This window comes from Silene latifolia, chromosome Y (genome assembly GCF_048544455.1).
Source record: "Silene latifolia isolate original U9 population chromosome Y, ASM4854445v1, whole genome shotgun sequence".
In the NCBI taxonomy this organism is placed as follows: Eukaryota; Viridiplantae; Streptophyta; class Magnoliopsida; order Caryophyllales; family Caryophyllaceae; genus Silene; species Silene latifolia.
Genome location: NC_133538.1, coordinates 3,816,728 through 3,842,904, shown reverse-complemented (window position 1 = coordinate 3,842,904; position 26,177 = coordinate 3,816,728). Strand labels below are relative to the sequence as shown.

The 26,177-nt window shown below is 38.5% G+C and overlaps 1 protein-coding gene across 1 annotated transcript; it reads left to right on the top strand.

The window, feature by feature from the left end:
* LOC141627500 (peroxidase 46-like) lies at positions 1-26,177 on the top strand. Its single transcript, XM_074440745.1, has 5 exons — positions 1-45; positions 578-811; positions 13,137-13,316; positions 13,413-13,578; positions 25,768-26,177. Exons 1-5 carry the CDS (start codon positions 1-3, stop codon positions 26,175-26,177), a joined length of 1,035 nt encoding a protein of 344 aa, XP_074296846.1.

The following is a 26,177-nucleotide window of genomic DNA, read 5'->3' as shown; positions in this document are numbered from 1 at the left end:
ATGAAGCTTGAGGCAAATGGAAATGCAGTTGTCGGACTTGTCGCTGTATAAATGCACCATTGTTACACGAATACTTCTACTGTCTTCTAGGTAGTACGGTGTATTTCACACTTACATTAAGCACATGATTACTGAACTACTCACAAGTTTTATCAATTGATGATTATAAATCAAAACCCAGATTTGAATTACATAAAAAACGAGTTCATATGGTACAAATAATCATATTAAGACAAGATAAATGGATTGCCGCAAAATCGAAATCATTAGTGGAGGGTGATATTGCGGGTCGGTTTTTGTGCAAACCATTGAGCTAATAACTTAAACAAAGCTGTGAATATGATAAGGGAAGTGGGAAGAAGAGAATGGTGGTGGTATTTCGTTATTTGGTGGTTGGAGCAAGGAGAACGGCGAGGACGAAAGTAGCTTGTCAAGCACCTTCATATGGCAAGCAATATATCGCTGTCCCAGATAGCGAGAAACTAACAACTCATTAAAAAAAATAAAAAGTTCGGAAATAATGACGTGGACCCATTTCTGGTAAATAGTTTGAAATCGATCCTATTTTGTTAAATAGTTTGAGTTTCAACCCCATTTAAGCAAAAACTTCTGCAAAGTGGTTGTGCTTCTTTCTTTCTTGTTCTTCGTCTCGGGAATACGGTCTTCGTACGGCTTCGGCGTTGGCTTCTATGATTTCTCATGTCTAGCTGCAGAATTCATTGTCAGAAGCACTGTCAGGTCAGCAGCTTCAAATGATGAGACTATTCCTGGGAAGTTACTGCGCCTTCTCTTCCATGACTGCTTTGTCGAAGTGAGCTCCTGTTTCATAACATTAAGGATGAAATTAAGAGACAAAATGTGAATGATTGATGATTATGGTATGTAATAAAAGACTTAAGTGAAGAGTTTAGGATTCAAGTACCTAAGAGGGGGAGGGGGTGAATTAGGTACTATTTTAAAAATTTCAACTTAGTCTTTATTGAATTAAAGCAAGTTGGTTGATAATATGAAGAACAAATGCATACATCAAGTAATATTGATTCATTAAGAGTGTATCACGATGTTTAAGAAGATTGCAGTAAGGCAATGGTTGATCTGACTGTTGCTTTTATGTCTTAGCTCATAAGAGAAGGCTACTGACCAAAAGCAACAGTATCAGCGACTGTTGTTAAATAAAACGTGGATTAACAATCGAGTAATGAAAATGCAGCGGAAATTAAAATAACAAAGATTAACACGATGCTTTTGAATTGGTCCGGCCAACTCCTAAAAGCCTACGTCCAATCTTCTTTTATTAATAAGTTTAAGTGATCTAGTCCGACTACTTAGACACTTACAAATAAAAGGACCAACAACCTACTCCGGTTGCGACACAAGTCTCAAGACTACTCCGTCTAGAAACTTAAGACTCTTACTAGAATGATTACAAAGATCAAGTTTCCTCAAACTGATTCTATGAAAGAATTGATAAGGACAACTTATAGATCAATCGATTCTAGGTAAGAGAATGTAATACTTAAGGTAACGGTAGTGAAGACTGTTGTCACGGGAAGACTTAGAAATATTTTGCAAATGAAGTAAAAAGCTTTGAGTTCTTTAAAAACAAGTTTGCAAAACACTTTGAAAATTCTCTGGAAAAGTCTTAAGAAAATGAAGGAGAAGAGTGCTCCTTTTATAGGGAAGCAAACTAGGGTTTTGAAGTCAAGACATGAGGTAGAAAACAAATAATTTTAACTTGCCCAAGTTTGGACAAAATAGAGCATTCTTCCAAAGGTTAAAGAAGAAAATGAGCCTTGTTACTATCTTGAAAGGGCCTTTGAAAATCAGTCAAGGTAAGATGGACAATCAAGTGAGGACCTTTTGAAATATGCCAATAGAATATCCTTTTCTTAAACAATAACCTTTTACAAGATTCAAATATCAGAAATGTGTATTTCAAAATAGAAGTTTGTATTTTCGAAATATGAATATTTTGAAAATGAAGACTTCTTCCAAGTGACACGAGTTGAAGCAACGGTCTGGCTGACTGTTGCCTTAGTAAGCAGACTGTTGTTCAACAACAGTCTTGCTTACTGTTGCCTTAGTACTACACCTTTTTACCTATACATAAGTGACTCATTATTACAACACAATCCTTGGGTAGCTTATTCAACACGTTTTGACCACAATCACTTGATAATCACTTGATTCGGAGGTTGGACTAAATCCTGAAATAAAATAAGGCAAGATTAGAGTGGGTTTGTCATCATCAACTAAAGTGTTCGAACAAATTCCCCCTTTGATGATGACAAGCCCTAATAAATGAATGTTCCAAAAAGAATTCCCCCTCAATTGGTTAGTCCAACAATAATCATGAAAATAGAATCAGTGGGCTAAACTTATAAGGTCACAAATCTTAGAGCAAAGTTACTGTCAAATTTATTCTACCACAAGACAAAAGATTAACCAACTAGCAAGTAATAAGAACATGAATTTCCCTTTTCCCCCTCTTGACATCATCAAACAAGGAAATAATAACCCCGGACACAGAATAAACATGCATGTTACGTCACACAAAAGACAACCAATTTTGCAACAAAATGACAAGGTCAACATTTAACAAGGTTCAAACAAAGTTTAAACAACAAGTTCGGTACGGCTAATGCATAGTTTAAAGAGTACACCACCAAAATAGATAAAAGCGGGGTAGGGGCAAGGGTGGCAAACAAAATGGTTAGGCTGATTTTTAGGAGTTAATATGGGTTTAGTGGGTCGAAATAGGGAGCCCATCCAGATCATCATCATCATTGTCCGAGCCTTCGACAGTTCCTGCATCATCATCCTCATATTTTTCTTGAAGTAAAGCAAAGATGATAGCAACCTCACCTTTGTGGTACTCAAGAGTAGACTTGATGAGTTCCACATCCTTTTTCAGACCCGGAAGACACGCAACATCTTCCTTAACCCGAGCCAATGTATCAAGAACCGAGGACCCACCCGTAACTCTGGACACATCACCCTCCTTTCCCAAGGGTTTTTCGACATCCTTCTTCCCTTTTTTCGATTTCACAACCTCCAAAATTCCCTTCTCATTTTTCAACAGCATTTTCCCCAAGGTTCATCCCGACATCATATCGAACATATCCTGAGAACCGACACTGCCCTTAACAAGCAACCCTTTGGACCGAATAATCAGAGAAATCCACATGGCATAGGGTAGGCGAATGGGGTTGTTGTAGTTGGGGTCTTGAATTTTGGACTCTATCATGGCAATTCGTTAAAAGAAAAGGCTAGGGAGGTTGATTTTTTTGTGAGTCATTAAGTGAAAGATGAGATAGTGTTGGGCAGCAGTAAGTTTTGTGCGGTCATTAGATGGGTAAATGGTACGACACAGTAGGTTGAACAAGAGTTTTGGTAGGGCAGGGAGTTCATTGGGGTTAACGGGTTTGCATTTGGGGTGAAAGGGGGTCACGATTTTGGCAATTACGGAGGGGGAGGCATAATCTAAGGCTGGCCAAGTTTTGCCGGCAGGAGTAAGGTCGTATCCCTGATTGTCAATGGAGAGGATTTTGGCAAACTGAGTTTGGGAAAGAGTGAATGACTTACCATTGATTTTTGCGGTTAGGGTTTTCAAGCTTGAGAGCACATGGACAGTGGCGAAAAACTGAAGGACTTCACTGGCAAATACGCGTAGACCCGTGGAGTGTGAAGAGCATCCCTGTGAAGTAGTTTTCCGCAAGTTCTTTTAATTTCATCAGTGAGTAATGGGTTAGCATCAATTTGATCCTTGATAGTAGACGGATCCTATTTCCCGGAGAGGGTGACGGCATCCGAACTCGATAAAAATTCCCCCTTACTCACCGCAGATTTCTTCTTTGTTTTCTTCTTTGGTGGTTTATTTTGAACCGGTTCCTCCTCGTTTTCCTCAGATCCGATTGATTGGTCGACCAGATCCTCTTCCTTTTCAATATTCTCTTCAACTTTTTCACCGGATTTAGAGTTCTCATTTTCATGAGAATGATCTTCCCCACTTCCTTCAGATTTATCAACACCATCATCTTCAACTTTCTCATTTTCATCAAACTCGGTCTCCTCTTCAATTATATTCGGTAATTTGGATGCGGATTTTCCCTTTTTGAGTGGCGACTTCCGAGCAGGTTTGGAGCCACCGGTATCATCTGTTGTGTCTTCGATATGGATGTGGATGGGTTCTGATGAAGCACTAGAGGATGATTTCTTTGACCCAGATCTGGTTCGTTTCCTTGTTACGGAGGAGGATGGAGTCGGGTTTGGAGTTGTTTGCAAAGGTTGTGGTTCTTGGACGGTTTCTGGTGAGGGATTGATGGGGAGGGCATGAGATACTTTAGATTTGGAGGTGGGGTTGACAGGAGTGTCATGAGAGGACGATGTTTGGGACATGGTGGGTGATGGGGACGGGATTTTTGAATTAAATGATGTTTAGACCATGGTAAGAGAAGGTAAAGAGAATGATAAGGAGGGTTTGGGGTCCGTTAGATTAGACGGCGGTTTGAAGGTCTTTTAGGATAAGGATGGAGGGTAGAGGGTGATATTAAGTGGGGTAGTTGTAGGTTAGGTGTCATAAAGAGAGTAGTTGAGGTCTTAATCAATTTGGTGGTACACAATGTAAACATAAGTATAGACGTCCGGTTGAGTGATCTTTAAGACAAAGACGATTTATCGATTAAGGACATAACATGGAATGGATAGACTAGAATGAAGGATAGCAAACCCGTTTTAGTCAATCATATGAGGGATTAGTTTAGTTCATATAAAAATTACAAGCAATTAATTAAGCCAATTTGTAACCTAAGTTTTTCAAATTGTTCTCTTGCAAGTGGTTTAGTAAATATGTCGGCAATTTGATCTTCGGTTTTGCAAAAAATAAGTTCAACATGTCCTTTTTCTACGTGATCACGAATAAAATGGTGACGGATTTCAATGTGCTTGGTCTTAGAATGTTGAATAGGATTTTTTGATATATTTATCGCACTCGTATTATCACATAAAATAGGAACAGAGTCATAAATAATACCAAAGTCGAGAAGTTGTTGCTTTACCCGTAGAAGTTGTGAGCAACAATGAGAGGCACTAACGTATTCACTTTCGGTAGTTGAAAGAGCAACCGTGTTTTGTTTCTTTGAGCCCCATGAGATTAAGCACGGACCCAAAAATGTTGCAATTCCGGATGTACTCTTTCGATCGGCGCTACAACCCGCATAGTCCGCGTCGGAATATCCTATAAGATCAAAGGGACAATGTAAGGGGTACCACAAATAAAGATCTTGTGTTCCAGTCAAATATCGAAGAATGCGTTTAACGGCTTTAAAGTGAGATTCTTTCGGATTTGATTGGAATTTAGCACATAAACAAACACTAAAAATAATGTCGGGACGACTTGCGGTTAAATAGAGAAGTGATCCAATCATACCTCGATACACCTTTTCGCTAATACTCTTACCTTTCTCATCCTTGTCCAATTTGGACTTGGATACCATAGGCGTGGAGTGAGGGTTGCCATTAGTCATCCCAAATTTCTTAAGCATTTCTTTAATGTACTTTTGTTGATGAATCATGATTCCATCTTTGGATTGCTTTATTTGGAGCCCAAGAAAAAATCCTAGCTCTCCCATCATACTCATTTCGAATTCCGATTTCATTAGTTCCGAAAAATAAGTATAAAGAATCTCATTTGTTGCTCCAAATATGATGTCATCGACATATACTTGGACAACCAACAGTTCACTGGACTGTTGCTTTAGAAACAATGTTTTGTCAATTGAACCTCTTCTAAAACCATTTTCAATGAAAAATTTAGACAATCTATCATACCAATACCTTGGTGCTTGTTTTAAACCATAAAGAGATTTGTCTAATTTGAAAACGTGTTTAGGAAAATCATTGTCTAAAAAGCCCGGTGGTTGCTCTACAAAGACATCCTCTTCCAAATATGCATTTAAAAAGGCGGTTTTGACATCCATTTAGAAAAGCTTAATGCCTTTGTGAGCCGCAAAAGCTATCAATAATCGTATGGCCTCAAGCCTAGCTACCGGTGTATAGGTTTCATCGTAATCAATTCCTTCTTGGTTGTTGTAACCTTGCACCACTAATCTAGCTTTATTCCTTACGATTTCACCGGAATCATCAAGCTTGTTGCGAAAGACCCATGTAGTACCAATGACGATACGATTAGATGGTCCAGGGACAAGATGTCATACCTCATTTCTTTTAAATTGATTGAGCTCATCTTGCATAGCTAGCATCCAATCGGCATCGGTTAATGCAATTGTTATATTGGTCGGCTCGATTTGAGAGAGAAATGTACTATGGGCGCAAAATTCATCAAGAGATGCAAAGTTGTTAAGTGAGGCCCTTGTCTTAATATCGGAGTTCAAGTCACTAGTGAGATTCGAGAGTGGATGAGAGCTTTGATGTTTCCATTTTTTAGGAACAAAGGCGCTTTGTTCCCCCTTAGAGGCAACAGTCTCCGTGACTGTTGTCTGTTGATTAGAGGCAGGCACTGGATTGGTGTTTGAGGATTCTTCTGAGGCAACGGTGTATGGGACTGTTACAGTTTTGGAAGTGGAGGCAACAGTCGTGTGAACCGTTGCTGAATGGGGTCTAGAATCAGGGGCAACAGTGTCTCTGTTTGTTCCCCCTGGATTGCTGCTTTCACCAGAAGGCAACAGTGTCTGTGACTGTTGCCTAACGTCATTGATTGGAGCCTCCTCATCCTCAAACACAAAGTCTTTTCTCACAAGACTTATTTCAAATTCGTCATCTTCATCATCTTCTCCGTCGTTTTGTACCTGTCCAAGAATGCTAGATTCATCAAATATGACATGGACACTTTCTTCAATTAGCATGGTTCGTTTGTTATAAACTTTATAGGCCTTGCTATGGTCGGAATAACCAAAAAAAACCGCTTCATCACTACGTGGATCAAATTTTACCAAGTTGTCTTTACCATTGTTGTGAACAAAACATTTGCTCCCAAAGCATCTAAAATATGAGATGTTGGGTTTTCTACCACGTAAAATTTCATAGGGTGTTTTATTGATTATGCTTCTTATCATGACTCGATTATGAATATAACAAGCGGTGTTTACCGCTTCGGCCCAAAAGTCTTTAGGCAATTTACTACCCAACAACATGGTTCTAGCCATACTTTCAAGGGTCTTATTCATTCGTTCGACCACTCCATTTTGTTGTGGTGTTCTAGGAGACGAAAAATTATGGTCTACACCATTGTCATTACAATAAGCGCTAAATGATGAATTTTCGAATTCGGTTCCATGATCGGTTCTTATGGAAACAAGTTTGAGATCAAGTTTGTTTTGAATCTTTTTCAACCAAATTAAAAATTCATCAAATGCCTCACTCTTGGAACTCAAAAAAAGTGCCCAAACAAACCTAGAATAATCATCAACAATGACACACACATAACGACTACCTCCCCTACTTCTAGTTCTCATTGGTCCACATAAGTCGATATGCAAAAGTTGTAATGGGCGAAGAGTACTCACAATTCTTTTAGACTTAAAGGAACTTCTAACATGTTTACATCTAGCACATTCATCACATACTTTATCAAACTCAAATTTCATGTTAGGAAATCCTTCTACTAAGTCAAGTTTTTTAAGAGTGTGAAGAGTTTTAGCACTAACATGTCCAAACCTTTTGTGCCACAACCAAGGATCATTTTTCATTACACTCATGCATGACATGGTATGACCGGACAACGTGTTTAAGTCGGTTAAGTAAACATCTTTGACACGTCTCCCTTCGAGAATAATTTCATGAGTTGTGACATCAATTATTCGACACAAATTAGCACTAAATTCCACAATATTACCTTTATCACAAAGTTGAGAAATGCTAAGGAGATTATGTTTCAAACCTTTGACAAGCTGCACATTGTCGACACAAAGTAACGATGACTTACCGACCTTTCCCATGCCTATTATTTTACCTTTCTTGTCGTCGCCAAAAGTTACTTTGCCACCATCATAAGCTTCTAGTGAGAGGAATTGGCTTCTATCTCCCGTCATGTGATGAGAACATCCACTATCCAAGTACCAATTACGGCCGCCTCTCACCAATCCCTACACAAGATTAGACTTTGAGTTTAGGAACCCAAATAAATTTGGGCCCCTTTTTATCCTTCACATTTCGCAACAAGTCTTTTTTAATCCAAACTTGTTTTACAACCTTAATATTTTTGTTAATGTCATTATGTCTTTTCTTGCAAGCATTAAAGACATGACCGGTTTTACCACAATAGTTGCAAATGATGTACTCGGGAAGACCAACATATTTCCTTCTTCTAAAGTCGGTTTGAGTTGGATCCGGTTTTCTGAGGCAACAATGGATCGGACTGCTCCATTTGAAACTAAGACCCGGCAGTTTTATCACATCTCTTGGACTGATTAGTGAGGAAATTTAAGACATTTTGACTTCCTTCCCAATTTTTAGACACATTCTTAGCTTCAACAAGTTCTCCTTTTAATTCTTCGACTTTAAAGGTGAGATACTTGTTTCTTTCTTTAGAGTTTTCTAACTCTTTCTTCATTAAAACATACTCGGATTTCAATTCCATGAAACTTTCAGATTTTTGTTGAACATTAAGCTTAAGACTTGATATGCAACTATCTAAATGAACAATTTTTGATCTAGATGAGCTACATTCGGGAGATTCATTTTGAATTTTGACAAGTTTTTCATGAAGTATTCTAATCTCCCTTTTGTAGGCATCTAAGTTGACTTTGAGACACTCATTCTCTTTAGATAAATTAGTGACTAGTTCATTTGACACTTCCTTGACATTGTCGAGGCCTTGATCGAGACTTTGTTGTTTTAAGTTCTTCTATCTCATCAACTAAGTCATCAATTACACCTTTAGATATGGATTGTTCATTTAGAAGTTCATCACGTTCCTTAGTTATCATGGAAATCTGTAAAATCAGAGTGGTATTAACATTCTCAAGATCAGAAACATCATTGGGGTTCGACCTAAGACACTTTAGTTCATTTGACAACTCCTTATTCGACACAAATTAGCACTAAATTCCACAATATTACCTTTATCACAAAGTTGAGAAATGCTAAGGAGATTATGTTTCAAACCTTTGACAAGCTGCACATTGTCGACACAAAGTAACGATGACTTACCGACCTTTCCCATGCCTATTATTTCACCTTTCTTGTCGTCGCCAAAAGTTACTTTGCCACCATCATAAGCTTCTAGTGAGAGGAATTGGCTTCTATCTCCCGTCATGTGATGAGAACATCCACTATCCAAGTACCAATTACGGCCGCCTCTCACCAATCCCTACACAAGATTAGACTTTGAGTTTAGGAACCCAAATAAATTTGGGCCCCTTTTTATCCTTCACATTTCGCAACAAGTCTTTTTTAATCCAAACTTGTTTTACAACCTTAATATTTTTGTTAATGTCATTATGTCTTTTCTTGCAAGCATTAAAGACATGACCGGTTTTACCACAATAGTTGCAAATGATGTACTCGGGAAGACCAACATATTTCCTTCTTCTAAAGTCGGTTTGAGTTGGATCCGGTTTTACGAGGGCAATGGATCCGACTGTTCCATTTGAAACTAAGACCGGCAGTTTTATCACATCTCTTGGACTGATTAGTGAGGAAATTTAAGACATTTTGACTTCCTTCCCAATTTTTAGACACATTCTTAGCTTCAACAAGTTCTCCTTTTAATTCTTCGACTTTAAAGGTGAGATACTTGTTTCTTTCTTTAGAGTTTTCTAACTCTTTCTTCATTAAAACATACTCGGATTTCAATTCCATGAAACTTTCAGATTTTTGTTGAACATTAAGCTTAAGACTTGATATGCAACTATCTAAATGAACAATTTTTGATCTAGATGAGCTACATTCGGGAGATTCATTTTGAATTTTGACAAGTTTTTCATGAAGTATTCTAATCTCCCTTTTGTAGGCATCTAAGTTGACTTTGAGACACTCATTCTCTTTAGATAAATTAGTGACTAGTTCATTTGACACTTCCTTGACATTGTCGAGGCAACCTTGATCCGAGACTTTGTTGTTTTAAGTTCTTCTATCTCATCAACTAAGTCATCAATTACACCTTTAGATATGGATTGTTCATTTAGAAGTTCATCACGTTCCTTAGTTATCATGGAAATCTGTAAAATCAGAGTGGTATTAACATTCTCAAGATCAGAAACATCATTGGGGTTCGACCTAAGACACTTTAGTTCGTTTGACAACTCCTTGTTCAATTTATTTACTCTTTTCACCTCATCAGAGGCAATAGTCGCACTGTCTGTTGCCTTAAGTTCACTTTTAAGATGAAAGTTTTCTTGAGCAATTTCTTCTATTTCATCTTGCATGAGATCCAACTTTTCAGTTTGTGAACGACACTTATCAAATAGTTTGTCAAGAAGTTTACATACTTTTTCTTTGGAGTAAGTCCTAGCTTTGGCCTTTAGAAGTTTTACCTCATTGTCGGAATCGGAGTCAGAATCGTCGGGGTGAGCCATAAGACATCTAAGATGCTCGGTTTTAGAGGGTTTTGAGACTTTGTCCTTGAGACGACTTGTAAGACACATTTTAGCCTCTAATTCCTCCTCGATGATTTCATCGTCCTCGGAGTCGGACATTCCCCATATGGCGGACATGACTCGGTTTTTGTAGTCCTTTTTTGCCTTATCTCGCTTATCTTTGGACTTAATCTCATCCCACTTAGGACATTCTTTAATTTGATGTGATTTGTCACCACATTTAAAGCATCCAATAGTGGTGGAGGGTCTTTGGAAAGCGTTTTTTCGTGTAGTTATTGTTGAACTTCTTATGTCCATGACCATTCACCATTCCAACTAAGTTCCTAGAGAACAAAGCAAACACATCTTCTTCTTCATCCTCATCATCAATTGAAGAGGATGCTAAAGCAAGACTCTTTTCCCTTGAGGATTCACTAGAGTGCTTATCGAGATTGAACTCGTGAGCCATTAGTGATCCCATTAATTCATGAAGAGATAGAGTGGATAGGTCTTTGGCCTCCTCTATGGTGGTAACCTTAGGTTGCCATTTAGTGGTAAGACTACGAAGAATTTTTCGAATGGTGTCCTCGGACTCGAAATTTCTCCCTAGGCTTTTTAGTTCATTTATAATACACGAAAAGCGAGATGAAAAACTATTTATGGACTCATCCTTTGACATGTGAAACATCTCATATTGTTGCTCAATACGGTGTTTTCTAACTTGAGACGTCCCTTCATAGGCAAGAACAAGGGAATCCCAAATTAATTTAGCCGTAGGACATCCAGAAATCCGACTCACTTCGGCCTCACCAACACACCGTTGAAGAATCGACATCGCTTTCGAGTTTTTCTCGGCCAATTTAAAATCGTTTTCATTGTAATCTTTCTCATCTTTGACCTTAGTAAAACCCGTAAGGATGTCAGTTTCCTCAATAGTAAGAGGTCCGTTCTCGATGATTTTCCAATATTGATAGTCAATACTTTTGATGTAGTGTTCCATTTTGAGCTTCCACCACCCAAAATTCTCACCGGTAAAGACCGGGATCTTGGAGTGTTTTGAGGAATCCATTTCCCAAGATTTAAACTCTAAGGTGATTAACCTTGATCAAGAGCACGAGGCTCTGATACCAATTGAAGAGTTTAGAATTCAAGTACCTAAGAGGGGGAGGGGGTGAATTGGGTACTATTTTAAAAATTTCAACTTAGTCTTTATTGAATTAAAGCAAGTTGGTTGATAATGTGAAGAACAAATGGATACATCAAGTAATATTGATTCATTAAGAGTGTATCACGATGTTTAAGATGATTGCAGTAAGGCAACGATTGATCTGACTGTTACTTTTATGTCTTAGCTCATAAGAGAAGGCTACTGACCAAAAGCAACAGTATCAGCGACTGTTGTTAAATAAAACGTGGATTAACAATCGAGTAATGAAAATGCAGCGGAAATTAAAATAACAAAGATTAACACGATGCTTTTGAATTGGTTCGGCCAACTCCTAAAGGCCTACGTCCAATCTTCTTTTATTAATAAGTTTAAGTGATCTACTCCGACTACTTAGACACTTACAAATAAAAGAACCAACAACCTACTCCGGTTGCGACACAAGTCTCAAGACTACTCCGTCTAGAAACTTAAGACTCTTACTAGAATGATTACAAAGATCAAGTTTCCTCAAACTGATTCTATGAAAGAATTGATAAGGACAACTTATAGATCAATCGACTCTAGGTAAGAGAATGTTATACTTAAGGTAACGGTAGTGAAGACTGTTGCCACTGGAAGACTTAGAAATATTTTGCAAATGAAGTAAAAAGCTTTGAGTTCTTTAAAAACAAGTTTGCAAAACACTTTGAAAATTCTCTGGAAAAGTCTTAAGAAAATGAAGGAGAAGAGTGCTCCTTTTATAGGGAAGCAAACTAGGGTTTAGAAGTCAAGACATGAGGTAGAAAACAAATAATTTTGACTTGCCCAAGTTTGCACAAAATAGAGCATTCTTCCAAAAGTTAAACAAGAAAAGGAGCCTTGTAACTATCTTGAAAGGGCCTTTGAAAATCAGTCAAGGTAAGATGGACAATCAAGTGAGGACATTTTAGAGGAACAAATTTGGAAAGAAACAAGTTCTTTCTAAAAATCATGATGAAAATTATTGCCACTTTGAGTTAAGACCTTTTGAAAGATGCCAATAGAATATCCTTTTCTTAAACAATAACCTTTTACAAGATTCAAATATCAGAAATGTGTATTTCAAAATAGAAGTTTGTATTTTCGAAATATGAATATTTTGAAAATGAAGACTTCTTCCAAGTGACACGAGTTGAAGCAACGGTCTGGCTGACTGTTGCCTTAGTAAGCAGACTGTTGTTCAACAATAGTCTTGCTTACTGTTGCCTTAATACTACACCCTTTTACCTATACATAAGTGACTCATTATTACAACACAATCCTTGGGTGGCTTGTTCAACACGTTTTGACCACAATCACTTGATAATCACTTAATTCGGAGGTTGGACTAAATCCTGAAATAAAATAAGGCAAGATTAGAGTGGGTTTGTCATCATCAACAAAAATGTTCTAACATTAAGCTTATGTTCTTGCAGGGTTGTGATGCATCAGTGCTATTAGAAGGGAAGGGTACCGAAAAAGACGACCCTGCAAATGCTTCACTTGGAGGATTTGAAGTCATAGAGTCTGCCAAAAGAGAAATCGAGATATTCTGTCCGGAAACAGTTTCTTGTGCTGATATTCTCGCAATGGCAGCTAGAGATGCTGTCGCGCTGGTATAACATCACAATGGACCTTCTCTATATTTTCTGAATGTTAAAAACTCTTCCTGTCATTTGTTTATAGTAATGTGACAGTTCTAATATTGATAGACAGGAGGCCCAGACATACAGATTCCCACAGGACGGCGAGATCGAATGGTATCTGCAGTATCCAATGTCCGGCCGAATATTGTAGACACAAGTTTTAAAGTGGATGAAATGATGAAGAGTTTTGGCTCAAAAGGGTTATCGTTGGAAGACATTGTCATCCTATCAGGTATAAATTGCTTGCAACTGCTACCCTTTTTCTCGATAGAAGTTTTAGGTTTTAATGAAGCTATACAAAATCCAAACACCATTGATATTCCATAATATAGTGACTAAAGTCGGGTCAAATTCTTCCAACATAGGAAAGATTAGAAAGGATTCACCATCACTCCTTTTCCTTTGCCCTACCCCTTCCTTTCCCTCCCCTACGGCCCTACGACGGAGTACTACGGTAGTATCTAATTGAATTAATAAACCAAGAAAGAAAGGTAGAAAAAGAGTTGGCAACATAACTGAAGCCATTAAAACAAAATCATGACAATGTAAAGCGGGAAAGTAAATGTAGAAATACAACAAGGTATAAGAAATAAATTCAAGCAAAAGAGAAAACTTTAACTTGTGCATAAATGTAAGGACACGAATAACAGGAATGTCCATAAACAAATAGAAATTTAAGAGAGTAAGTCAAAGCAAGAGAAAGAGATGGGAAGGAGAGGGTGCTATATTATATTGTGTGGAAAATGACAATAAAACGTAGTGCTAAGTTTCGAGCTTCAACCCTTAACCACCAAACTGCATCCACTGGAGCTGGAAGTGTAACTGTTCTAACAATTACATACTATAGTATGGCCTCCTAATTTATGAGGCATTTGGGGTCGGCTAACATGAATCATCCTTTAGAACCGTTCATGGGTTAACGCACACTTCAAAATGCGAAAAAAAGAGTGAAACATAATACAAAGACAAGATAAACTTATATGTTTTAAAATCAAATTCCGGATTTCTTTTATAAAAATTTAAAATTTAAATCGAGAATAAAGACTAAAACAATTTTGAAAACCGAAATAAAATTTAAGGATCCGAAATACCTTAAAATTAAACTCAGTAAAATATATAAAATTGATACAATCTCACCAAGGGTATTTATTAAACATCTTTGCCAGCTTGAATGAAAAAACTAATTCATCGAAAGGCAATCTCTTCCCTGATCCCAATATATGTCTATAAGGCTCCGTTTGGTCAAATAAGGTACCTGAAATGAAATGCTACTCCAGGTAGTATTTGAGAAATCAGGTACCTGAAATGACTTATTTTCCATTTTTTACCCCCTTTATTCTATAATATTAAATATTTTTCATATCCTTTTACGTCATTTGACCAAAATCAGCTACCTTTTCAACTAGTCTGACAAACACATTTTTATATAATCACTTAGCTTATCAACTCCTAATTTTAAATTCCTTATCGATTCTACCTTTTCAGGTTTGCTTAGGCATTTTTCGGTTTTCAATTACCTTTTCAAGTTTTAGCTACTTTTTCAGGTAGTTTTACCAAACAGAGCCTAACTCTCGTACACCAGCGTACAACGACCTAAATACCTTCATAGCCTAAAACTACAGAAATGTTGAAACATTTCTTAGCAATTGTTTTCAGTAACAGAGTTGGTTAGATGGGCCGAGATACCTTCATAAGACTAGGTCATAATACAGCATTACAGCGTACAACCAACTCCTACAAGGCCAAACTGTAGACACTCTGTACGAAGTTATGCAGCATTATAACTTTTATAGTGTTGAGCGAGTAATTTTACTTAAAACATGTTCAACAGTTAACAACATACAACAACTAGCGGAAGTAATAAGAACGGCTAGAAATAGCCATTAAAGACTGACACGAGAAAGTCTTGGGAAAACTGGAAAAAAACTGCAACTTTGAAAATGTTCTTTCATTGTCACGTTGATGACCCAAAGAGGGGTCTATTTGAGGTGTCAGTTCACTAAAGTGGCGGGCTCGAGATCGACAAAGGCGGCGAGTATTATTTTCGAGGGGATGTTGTTGAAAGGTCAGATTTCTTCAGATATCTAGGATCTATTATTTAAAATGATGGGGAGTTAGATGGAGTTGTGGCTCACAGAATTAAAACGAGATTGTTGAAATGGAAGAGTGATTCAGCGTTTTTATGCGATAAAATATGCCCCAAAGATTAAAGGAAAAATTTTATCGCATGGCAATTAGGTCTGCCTTACCTTACGGTTCCGACTGTTGGGCCGTGAAACATTGTCACATTCAAAAGATGAGTGTGGCGGAGATGCGTATGTTGAGGTGGATGTGCGGACATACAAGGAAAGATCGATTAAGGAATGAAGTGAGGGAAAAGGTAAAAGTGGCGTCAATAAAGGACAAGATGATGGAAAATCGACTAAGATGGTTTGGCCATGTGAGAAGTAGACCTATGGACGCACCAGTTAGCAGGCTGGAGACTTGGAGAACAGAAAAGGTCCCTAGAGGTAGAGGGAGACCGAGACAGACATAATTGACAGTGATAGAACACGATATGAGATTTCTGGGGCTTGAGGAGAGTATGGTGACGGAGAGGGCACAGTGGAGGGAAAGGATACATGTGAATTTTTAGTATTTGATGTTTTTTTGACATATATATTAGTATTTTTATTTAATTTTTTTTATAAAAATATTTGTTCTTCTCTCCTTTATTACACCTTTTTTTAGGGTTGAGCAAAACCGGGTACCCGACCCAATTTTTCAAACCGGTTCGGTCGCCGGTTTTAAAAAACCTTAAATTTCTTAAACCTCACTCGCACCTCTTTTAATCCGGGTAACCGGTTTTTCTGGAATTTTCAAACCGGATCTTAAAACCGGTTACCCGAAATCGGTTTTCGAACCCGATTTTTGTTTGATTGCTCTTGATTGGCACAATAACCATGCTGTCATTTTGAATATTTGAAGACCTTGGTTGTCAAATGTTAAAATTACTTCATAAAGAAGTCATACATATTAAAGTTTAAAGAGTCATAGACATGTAAATTGTAACACCCCCGCACACCAGGACGCCTTACCAAGGACCATTCCAGTGTATGACGGTGTCACCATCTCGGTTTCCCGAGGAAGTAGATCAAATCAGACAATAAAAGAACAATTATAAAATATTAATGTATCTTATACATTACAACTCAATACAAACTCTTTATACCAAAGATAAAACTACAACACTCATGACACATCACTTCTAGAGTGGTAGCGTGATGACTCGATCCCTCCAATCCTAGCAGCCACAATCAACAGTACATGTTAAGCCAACTGCTCACCATCCCCGAATGGATCACCGCAGATACCACAAAACAACACGGGGTTAGTACCGACTAATCAAATGTAAAACAGGTAAACAATGTAACCAGCTGATCATCCTCAAACCCAGTCTCCCGATCTCGCACAGTAACCGACTACACACCGAAGTGTGTAGCCTTACCAGATTACCCATCGCAACAGGTAACCCTCGCCGCTAGTGAGTGACCGCAGCCCCTCCCACCTAGTCCAGCTCATCAACGAGCGACTAACAATCTCTGTCCCTTAATGTGCACATCCCCTCCCGTGACGGGTTCCACGGAGGGCGAACCACGGTGTGAATCCACTCCCGCAAGTGACTCCACCACAATCACAACACGCACAGTACCCCAGCTGTCACTACACCTCCACACCAACATCGTCACCACAACGCTCAAACACCGATGATCAGCAGATAACAAAAGATATGAAACGATAACAGTCACAATCAATTAACGGTACTGAGTAGGAAAACCTACCTCGACACAACCATGGAAGACATCTATAACAGCCAAGCAGGACTCCAGTACGCATCCTATCACACGCCTCGACGGCGGCACAGACGACAACCACGCATGCCATCCTTCCTAAGTGAATCCCGTCCTTACCTTGGTGAAGGTTTAGCCTATACTCATGAGAGTGTGTAGAAATGGGTAATAGGAGAGGGAGGCAGGCTAGGGTTAGAGAAAGAGGAACTGTCGAGAAAATGGGAAATGAAATAAATCTCGCGAACTTGCGTTTTATATTAACGCGTCAACAGCAGCCATACTCGGTCGAGTACCAGAGTACTCGGCCGAGTAGGCTCTACTTGGTCGAGTATTGAAGATACTCGGCCGAGTAGCCTCTGTTAGGTCGAGTAAGTCATCCTATCAAATATGTGTTGTAAGTCTGGTCCTTCCCCCATTCCTCCCCAAGGTCGGTCTTGGTCAACAGAGTCAGTCAACAAGGCCCTTAAATATCCTGGGTATTACAGTCTTCCCCCCTTAAAAAGAACTTCGTCCCCGAAGTTCCGTCTCCACGACATCAACAACAAGACCCCAAAAACACAATCCACACACATAACAACATACGAACTCCGGCCGTACTCGATACTACCACCACATCACATTATTCAACCAACAAACATACCACCACAGTTAACACGTACAAAATATACGGAAAGGATACTCCCCCATAGATTCACAGCAAGGTACGTTCAAATCTCATACCACATGTTTTTCGTATACTAATCCGGTGAAAGAAACACAACGACTACCAAAAGTACACATCCTACACACCCATACAGGATTGCACGTTCAAGCTACCTACAATATAACATAGATACAACTTCAAGGAAACGTAATGAACTTCAATAATAACGTGTAACATAGTGTGATTCCAAATACCAACGTAGAAGTTGAAGTGGTTCAAGTATTATAGATATAATTTCATCATTTATCCTCGCAACATTACTCTTCCTCTCTTAAAGGAACTTCGTCCCCGAAGTTCACCGTTAGCTACTTCCCGTACCCAAAGCCAACGCACACATCATGACTGTGACATTACCCATAAACTCTTGTTGCACAACTTACTTTATGATATTACACGCTTGTGACTCATAGAGACAGAATGTTTCCGTAATTAAGTAGTGTATATAAATCCAAATATGGGGTTAGCAAATGATAGCAGTTTTATTCATAAGCTTTTAGGTTAAACATGTACCGACCACTAGTTTCACTCATCCAGTTGGAGCGATTATAACCGTAACCAATCATATACACGTATAAGACTGGTGACAGCTACATCACCGTCTGGGTATTGTGTTACATTTCTATTTTGTTTAAAGGCTCGTGTATCATCCTGAACAATTTAAGTTCCTGGATATTAACCAATACCATATAACTAAACATTCACAAATTAATATGTTATCCAAGCAATCGCATACCTGTGACATGATCATAGTCCATCTTTTGAACAATTTATTGCACAAAATGACAATATAAGGCACCCACAGATTCCGTCATACAATTACTCACATAACTCTTGCAATTCACGTAACTATCACACGTCATGGGTCTCTGTATCAGCAGTAATCGGCCGAGTATGAATGACTACTTGGTCGAGTAAGCTCTACTCAGTCGAGTATATTTGTATACTCGGTCGAGTAAGCTCTACTCGGTCGAGTAGTGACTATACTCGGTCGAGTTATGACAGGCAGAGGGCTTTTGACGCCATCACGTAGAGCATTCACAAATTAAGCTGCAACCAAACTCTTCACAACGATACCAAACATAACTAATTCCTAACATAACGAAATCCAACACGTCTCCACACGATAAGTTAAGTAAATAACGGCCTTATGGCCGAGTACAGTCATCCAACAGTAAATAATAAATCCCGAAAGTGAACATCCAACGCAAAAGTAATAAATCCAACACAAAAGAAATAAATCTGACACCAAAGAAGTCAATCCAAGCAATATAACAACACAAGATCTATAACCAGGACCCTCCTCAATGTCATCGTCACCACCTGCACCGGAACTGCCCGCTCCTGGAAAGCCTGCTGCTGCTGAGTAATCCCTTCCGAGCTGGCTGCCGTAGTTGGCTCCCCATGGTCCCGCGAGGCAGCCAAACTCTGTCTCCTCCGCTGGCCTCCAGTAACTCGGATCAACTCCGTAGCTGTGGAATAATCTCGTGTCCACTCCCGGTCCTCTCCACCAGACAGGTTGTGCTAGCTGTGTCCCTATGCCCTGGTTATGGGCCATCTCATGCATGTTGCGGAGCACCAAAGTAGTGGAGATCCGCTCAGCCAGGTCACTCGGCTGCATCCTGGGGGGTCGTTTGTGGGGTAGGGCGAGTACTGGTAAGGGTAGAAGTCAGGGGCGGAGTAAGAGGGCTCAGGTACAACCGGGTCTGCCCTAGACTGCCTCACCCTACGACGCTCTCGAGGTGGGGGAGGTGCCTGCTGCTGTCCCTAAGGCACGATGACAGGCTCAGGTAGGTCCAAGAGAATCCTTGGGTCAATCAGGTAGGTCTGGGGCTCAGGCTTAGGAATGGCACAAGGCTCCCACTCAGTTAAATGGTCAACAACATGGAGATGGGTTGGGTCTGGAAGCACCATCCACATAGATCCCCTCACCCTCCAGGCATAAGACCCGTCATCCATCTTCCTCAACCATCTGTTCTGACGCCAGTACTGAGCGTCCATGGTAGGCACAATCTCTACACACTCATCCTCCTCAGGAGGTGGGGCCTCAAAATTTGTTAGGCGCTGAGCTAGGCGGGTCACTATGGCCCCGCAAGCAATGTGTCGGGTATCGGACTGTGCCATGCGCTCAAGACTAGAGCACACTACCCCTGGAGCACTGTAATAGAACGGTTTCTGACGGTGTAGGTTAAGGTAAGACATAAGCAACATGACCTAATGATAATTAAGCTTACTCACGTCGTCCCTCGCATACAACAGGCAGGTCATCATCCTCAAGAACATACGAAGAACAACATGCTGAACATCGTTAATTAGCATGGAACTGGCACTAGGAGTAGGTCGGCCAGTCAAGTATGGAAGGTAAAGAGGGGCACCGCTGTTCTTGGCCATATCACTAAAGTACCCTTCCCCTCGGCCTCTAGACCCAAATGGTCGGCAAACTCGTCTAGGGTAAGCTCATGATACCACTTTGTAACACCCCCGCACACCAAAACGCCTTACCAAGGACCATTCCAGTGTATGACGGTGTCACCATCTCGGTTTCCCGAGGAAGTAGATCAAATCAGACAATAAAAGAACAATTATAAAATATTAATGTATCTTATACAATACAACTCAATACAAACTCTTTATACCAAAGATAAAACTACAACACTCATGACACAGCACTTCTAGACTGGTAGCGTGATAACTCGATCCCTCCAATCCTAGCAGCCACAATCAACAGTACCTGCTAAGCCAACTGCTCATCATCCCCGAATGGATCACCGCAAATACCACAAAACAACACGGGGTCAGTACCGACTAATCAAATGTAAAACAGGTAAACAATGTAACCAGCTAATCATCTTCAAACCCAGTCTCCCGATCTCGCACAGTAACCGACTACACACCGAAGTGTGTAGCCTTGCCAGATTACCCATCGCAACAGGTAACCCTCGCCGCCAGTGGTTTACCGCAGCCCCTCCCACCTAGTCCAGCTCATCAACGAGCGACTAACAATCCCTATCCCTTAATGTGCACATCCCCTCTCGTGACGGGTTCCACAGAGGGCGAACCAGGGTGTGAAGCCACTCCCGCAAGTGACTCCACCACAATCACAACACGCACAACACCCCAGCTGTCACTACACCTCCACACCAACATCGTCACCACAACGCTCAAACACCGATGATCAGCAGATAACAAAAGATATGAAACGATAACAGTCACAATCAATTAACGGTACTGAGTAGGAAAACCTACCTCGACACAACCATGGAAGACATCTATAACAGCCAAGCAGGACTCCAGTACGCATCCTATCACACGCCTCGACGACGGCACAGATGACAACCACGCACGCCATCCTTCCTAGGTGAATCCCGTCCTTCCCTTGGTGAAGGTTTAGCCTATACTCATGAGAGTGTGTAGAAATGGGTAATAGGAGAGGGAGGCAAGCTAGGGTTAGAGAAAAATGAACTGTCGAGAAAATGGGAAATGAAATAAATCTCGCGAACTTGCGTTTTATATTAACGCGTCCAACGGCGACCATACTCGGTCGAGTGCAGTACTCGGCCGAGTAGGCTCTACTCGGTCGATTATTGAAGATACTCGGCCGAGTAGCCTCTGCTAGGTCGAGTAAGTCATCCTATCAAATATGTCTTGTAAGTCTGGTCCTTCCCCCATTCCTCCCCAAACAGAGTCAGTCAACAAGGCCCTTAAATATCCTGGGTATTACATAAATGATGTTCAAAACTACAATTAAAGAGTCACATACATCTAAAATTACTTCATAAAGAATTTTTGGTTTTTTTTTTAGAGATGATAGAGAGGGGGTGAGAGACTGAAGGGCAGGAGATGAACGAGAGAAATAGGTTTTGATGTTTTGGGCCTAAGTCTTGGCTTGTGTGTATTTAATTCATAGATGAAATTATGTTTTTCAGAAAAAAGTCAATCCGGTTTTAAAAGCGGTCTCTAGTTTGGTTATATTTAGACCCGCACCTCATTTGTGCTTAAAATTCGGTTTGGGACCCGCACCGGGAAAAACCCGAATTTTTCGGTCTCCAATATTCGGGTTTCGGTTCGGTTTCTGTTTAAAAATGTGGTTCGGATTTTTTTGCTCAGCCCTACCTTTTTTACCAACCACTTTCTTATATATTTTACTTGGTTTACTTTTAAGGCATTCCGGATCCTTCATTCTATTTCGGTTTTAAAATCGTTTTAATCTTTTCTCTCGATTTAAATTTAAAGTTTTTATAAAAGAAATCCGGAATTCGATTTTAAAACTTGTAAGTTTACCTTGACTTTGTATTAGATTTTCGCTCTCCCTTTTGTTTTTCATTTTTTCATTTTCTATTCGCATTTTGAGGTGTGCGTTCACTCAGGGACGATTCTAAAGGATGATTCATGTCAGCCGACCCCAAATCATTTTGGAATTAAGGCTCTGATGTTGTTGTTGTTATTGTCACGTTCATGACTAGACCTGACAAAACTCGACCCGACCCGAAAACCCGACCCGTTTTTTTAGGGTTGCAAACCCGGTTTTTTTGACCCGCGACCCGTTTGACCCGAACCCGAAATGACCCGTTATTTTAGGGTCAAGACCCGACCCGTTGGGTCAAGAGAAAATCATGAATTTTATTAAAAATATTGATATTTATATACTATATTTGAAAATATAGTTAAAAAGTTATTTTTTTATTACTTAAAATTAAAAATTCAACTAAAATTTTAATTTTATATAACTTTTATAATATTTAATAATAAAATAATTATTAAAAAAAACTTTATTTTAATAATTATATCAATACAATTATTGTATATGATGAATATCGAAATGACCCGTTATTTTTGGGTGAAGACCCGACCCGAACGGGTCGACCCGTTGGGTCAAGAGAAAATCATGAATTTTATTAAAAATATTGATATTTATATACTATATTTGAAAAATAGTTAAAAAATTATTTTTTTATTACTTAAAATTAAAAATTCAACTAAAATTTTAATTTTATATAACTTTTATAATATTTAATAATAAAATAATTATTTAAAAAAACTTTATTTTAATAATTATATCAATATAAATATTGTATATGATGAATATGATTAATAAAATAATAATTTTAAATATATTTTACTTTAAAAAAAACAAATAAATTAAAAAAATCGTTTAAAAAAGACGTTAAAAATTATTTCTTAACCCGTATTCTGACCCTAACCCGACCCGTATGACCCGACCTGTATCTGACCCGACCCATATTTGACCCGACCCGTATTCTAACCCGACCCGAACCTGACCCGCCCGACCCGTTTGACAGGTCTATTCATGACCCTTTTCCTGGTCAAGTCTTAATATTGTAAGTTCTAATTCAAAGACCAATAAGACTCCATAAATGTAGGGAAACGGAAAACAGAAAACAGGGACGAATTGTCATTAAAGAAATAGGAAAGTAAACACAGATACGTTAAAGAAAAAGAACGAAAAGTGAAGGAAGAGGATGGTATATGATGTGGAAAATGACAATGAAAAGTAGGAGTAAAGTAGATTTTAAGGACCCGAACTTTTGATAAAATTAGCTATAAGGACCTAAAGTATTAATAGGAAGCTTTAAGGACCTCAAATTCTTCTTTCCGTTATTTTTTTTTATTATTATTTTTTTTAGACAAACGTTCCTCTTTCGTTAAATTTAACGGATGTTGCAAGCACTTGCTTTTATTTGCATGATTGCCTTTGTCTTTTGTGCTCGTATCTTCCTAATTAATTGATCTCTATATTTATTTGAGTTTATATTACAAAGTATTGCTTTTATTGAAGTTTACTGCTTCGTTCGTTTTCGGAAAATTCCATTATTTCATTTTGATGCATGAATTATTTTTAATTGCACAATTTTATTTTGAGTACATTTTTATTAGTAAATCCGTCTTACTTTATTTGTGAAACCCGACACCTTAATCCTGATAGAAAAAGATAAAACAATTCCAATAATCAAAGATAATAATAGTACTAATACACGGTACTACACTTAGGGACTTAGGTGTGCAAAACTAAATATTCGATAGGTTTTGAAATTGTATCGGATATCTTATTTTAAGAACTCACTTTTCTAGTATCCTTATCCATCTTTAAATACTATTGATACGTATCTATACGGTTTGATGAAAACTGTATCGTAAATATGAAAATTCGTATTATATCTAAGGAAATTATATAATTCATATCGTATAGCATATTGTATACAAATATTAAAATTGTATCGTATATTTTTGTACACCCATAACTACATTACTACTCATATTCCTTCTCTCTTCATCATACTTCTTGCTTGTTGGCTCCTCCCTCATTCTTTATTATGTCGGTAATGTTTTATAATTTATTAGTCATTCTAACATTTTAAATTGAGACATTTACTTTAAATATCATGTTTTCTCGCATTGCTTTTATTCCACACAAGGATTTAGATGTAATTTACCAAATGGAAAAAAAGTCGTTTTAATTTAAGACCGAACCAGACCGAATATTTGGGTTTGGTCAGGTATAAAACTGAAAGTTTTAGGTACAGTCTTTGATTCAAAAACTTTTTATTTTCGATCTGATTTGATTTGGTATGGTCTGGTTTTGCACTGATGCTCACTCTTATGTCTTTTCTGGTAACACAAAAGATTTAAAACGCAAATCTTACAATTTGCATGGTTAACACTAGTTTGATACTCCGTATTAAAAATAACCCAAAATATGCTTTTCTATTTGAAAAAAAATGGGAGGTTCGGGTCTATCTTGCGCCCTTAACTTGACGATTTAATAATAAAAACATACCAAAAACAAAAATGGTGCAATTATAAATAATTCGTCTTAACGGAATAAATAGCATTTTCTGACACCAAACGAAGTAGCATAAATCACAAATAAACCATTACTTGTAATATATACTTAAATACAAAAGAAACACAAAAGACAAAGTCAACCATTTTTGGGCCACTTTCGTTAATTTTGACGGAAAGAAGAATTTGGGGTCCTTAAAGCTTTCTGTTAATACTTTAGGTCCTTATAACTAGTTTTATTCAAAATTCGGGTCCTTGTAGTCTACTTTACTCATGAAAAGTAGTGCTACATTTCAAAGCATCAACCCTCCACCAACCGATAGTTCCCTTTGGTGCACAGATCAAACCACAAACTAAATACATTGAGTTGAAGCGTGACTGTTTTAAGAGCTACTCTGTACGTATTATATAATGGGCCCCTGAAGTTATGAGGCCCAATGCGTGCATACAAGTCGCATGTAAAATAGGCTCGTCATGTCAAAACAGAAAAGATATAATCCCAGAAAGTGTAGTTATCAAAACGTTTTAGGGAGCTTAAATGAAAACATTTCCTATCAAATTATTTCAGTGATGGAGATAGGGCCTAAATAGTAAATACCTTCATAAGACTACCTAATGATAGTGCATTACAGCCTGCTACAGCCTCCTACAAAGCTAATACTGTAGTCTGTAGATGATACTTACAATAAAATGCGCAATAATAATCGTTATGATGTTGTGACGATAATTTTTACTTATAAACATGTTCCAACACTTACAGAACATACAACAAGTGGAAGCATTAAAAAGTAAAACCAGATCAAATTACATACCTCCGGCCATTGCTCCTCGACTTTGGTTGAAACTAATTTGCGATATTTCAACGCATCACTTCTCACTTTTAGACGGTATGTATTCCAAAATGGAAAGCTTATTTAATGACCTGAGATCAGTCTTAAATCATATTTTCTATATATAAGGCACAAGCCATCAAAATCAGTGTGGGGAGAAGGTGGACACTTACCTTGATCATGGATAATTCGCACAAGAAAAGGATCTCAAACTTCTATTAAAAGCAATAATTTCTGGAAAAACTATGTATGTTTTACAGGTTCACACACCATAGGATCAGCACACTGCAGTGCATTCAACGATAGATTCCAGATCAACTCAAAGGGAAACATGACATTTGTTGATCCAACGCTAGACAAAGCCTATGCATTGAACTTGGCTAAAAAGTGTTCAAAGACCGCATCCGCAATGGTTAGCATTGATCCACAGACATCCCTGGCTTTCGACAATCAGTACTATGTCAACCTCATAGCACACAGGGGACTCTTCCAGTCTGATTCTACCCTATTCGCTGACCAACGAACAAGGAACATCGTTGAACAGTTTGCCAACGATATGAATAGTTTTTACGAGGGGTGGAGTCAATCATTCATTAAGATGAGCAGTATCGGAGTTAAGACCGATGGCGGAGGAGAAGTTCGACAAACTTGTTCACGGATAAACGGTTGA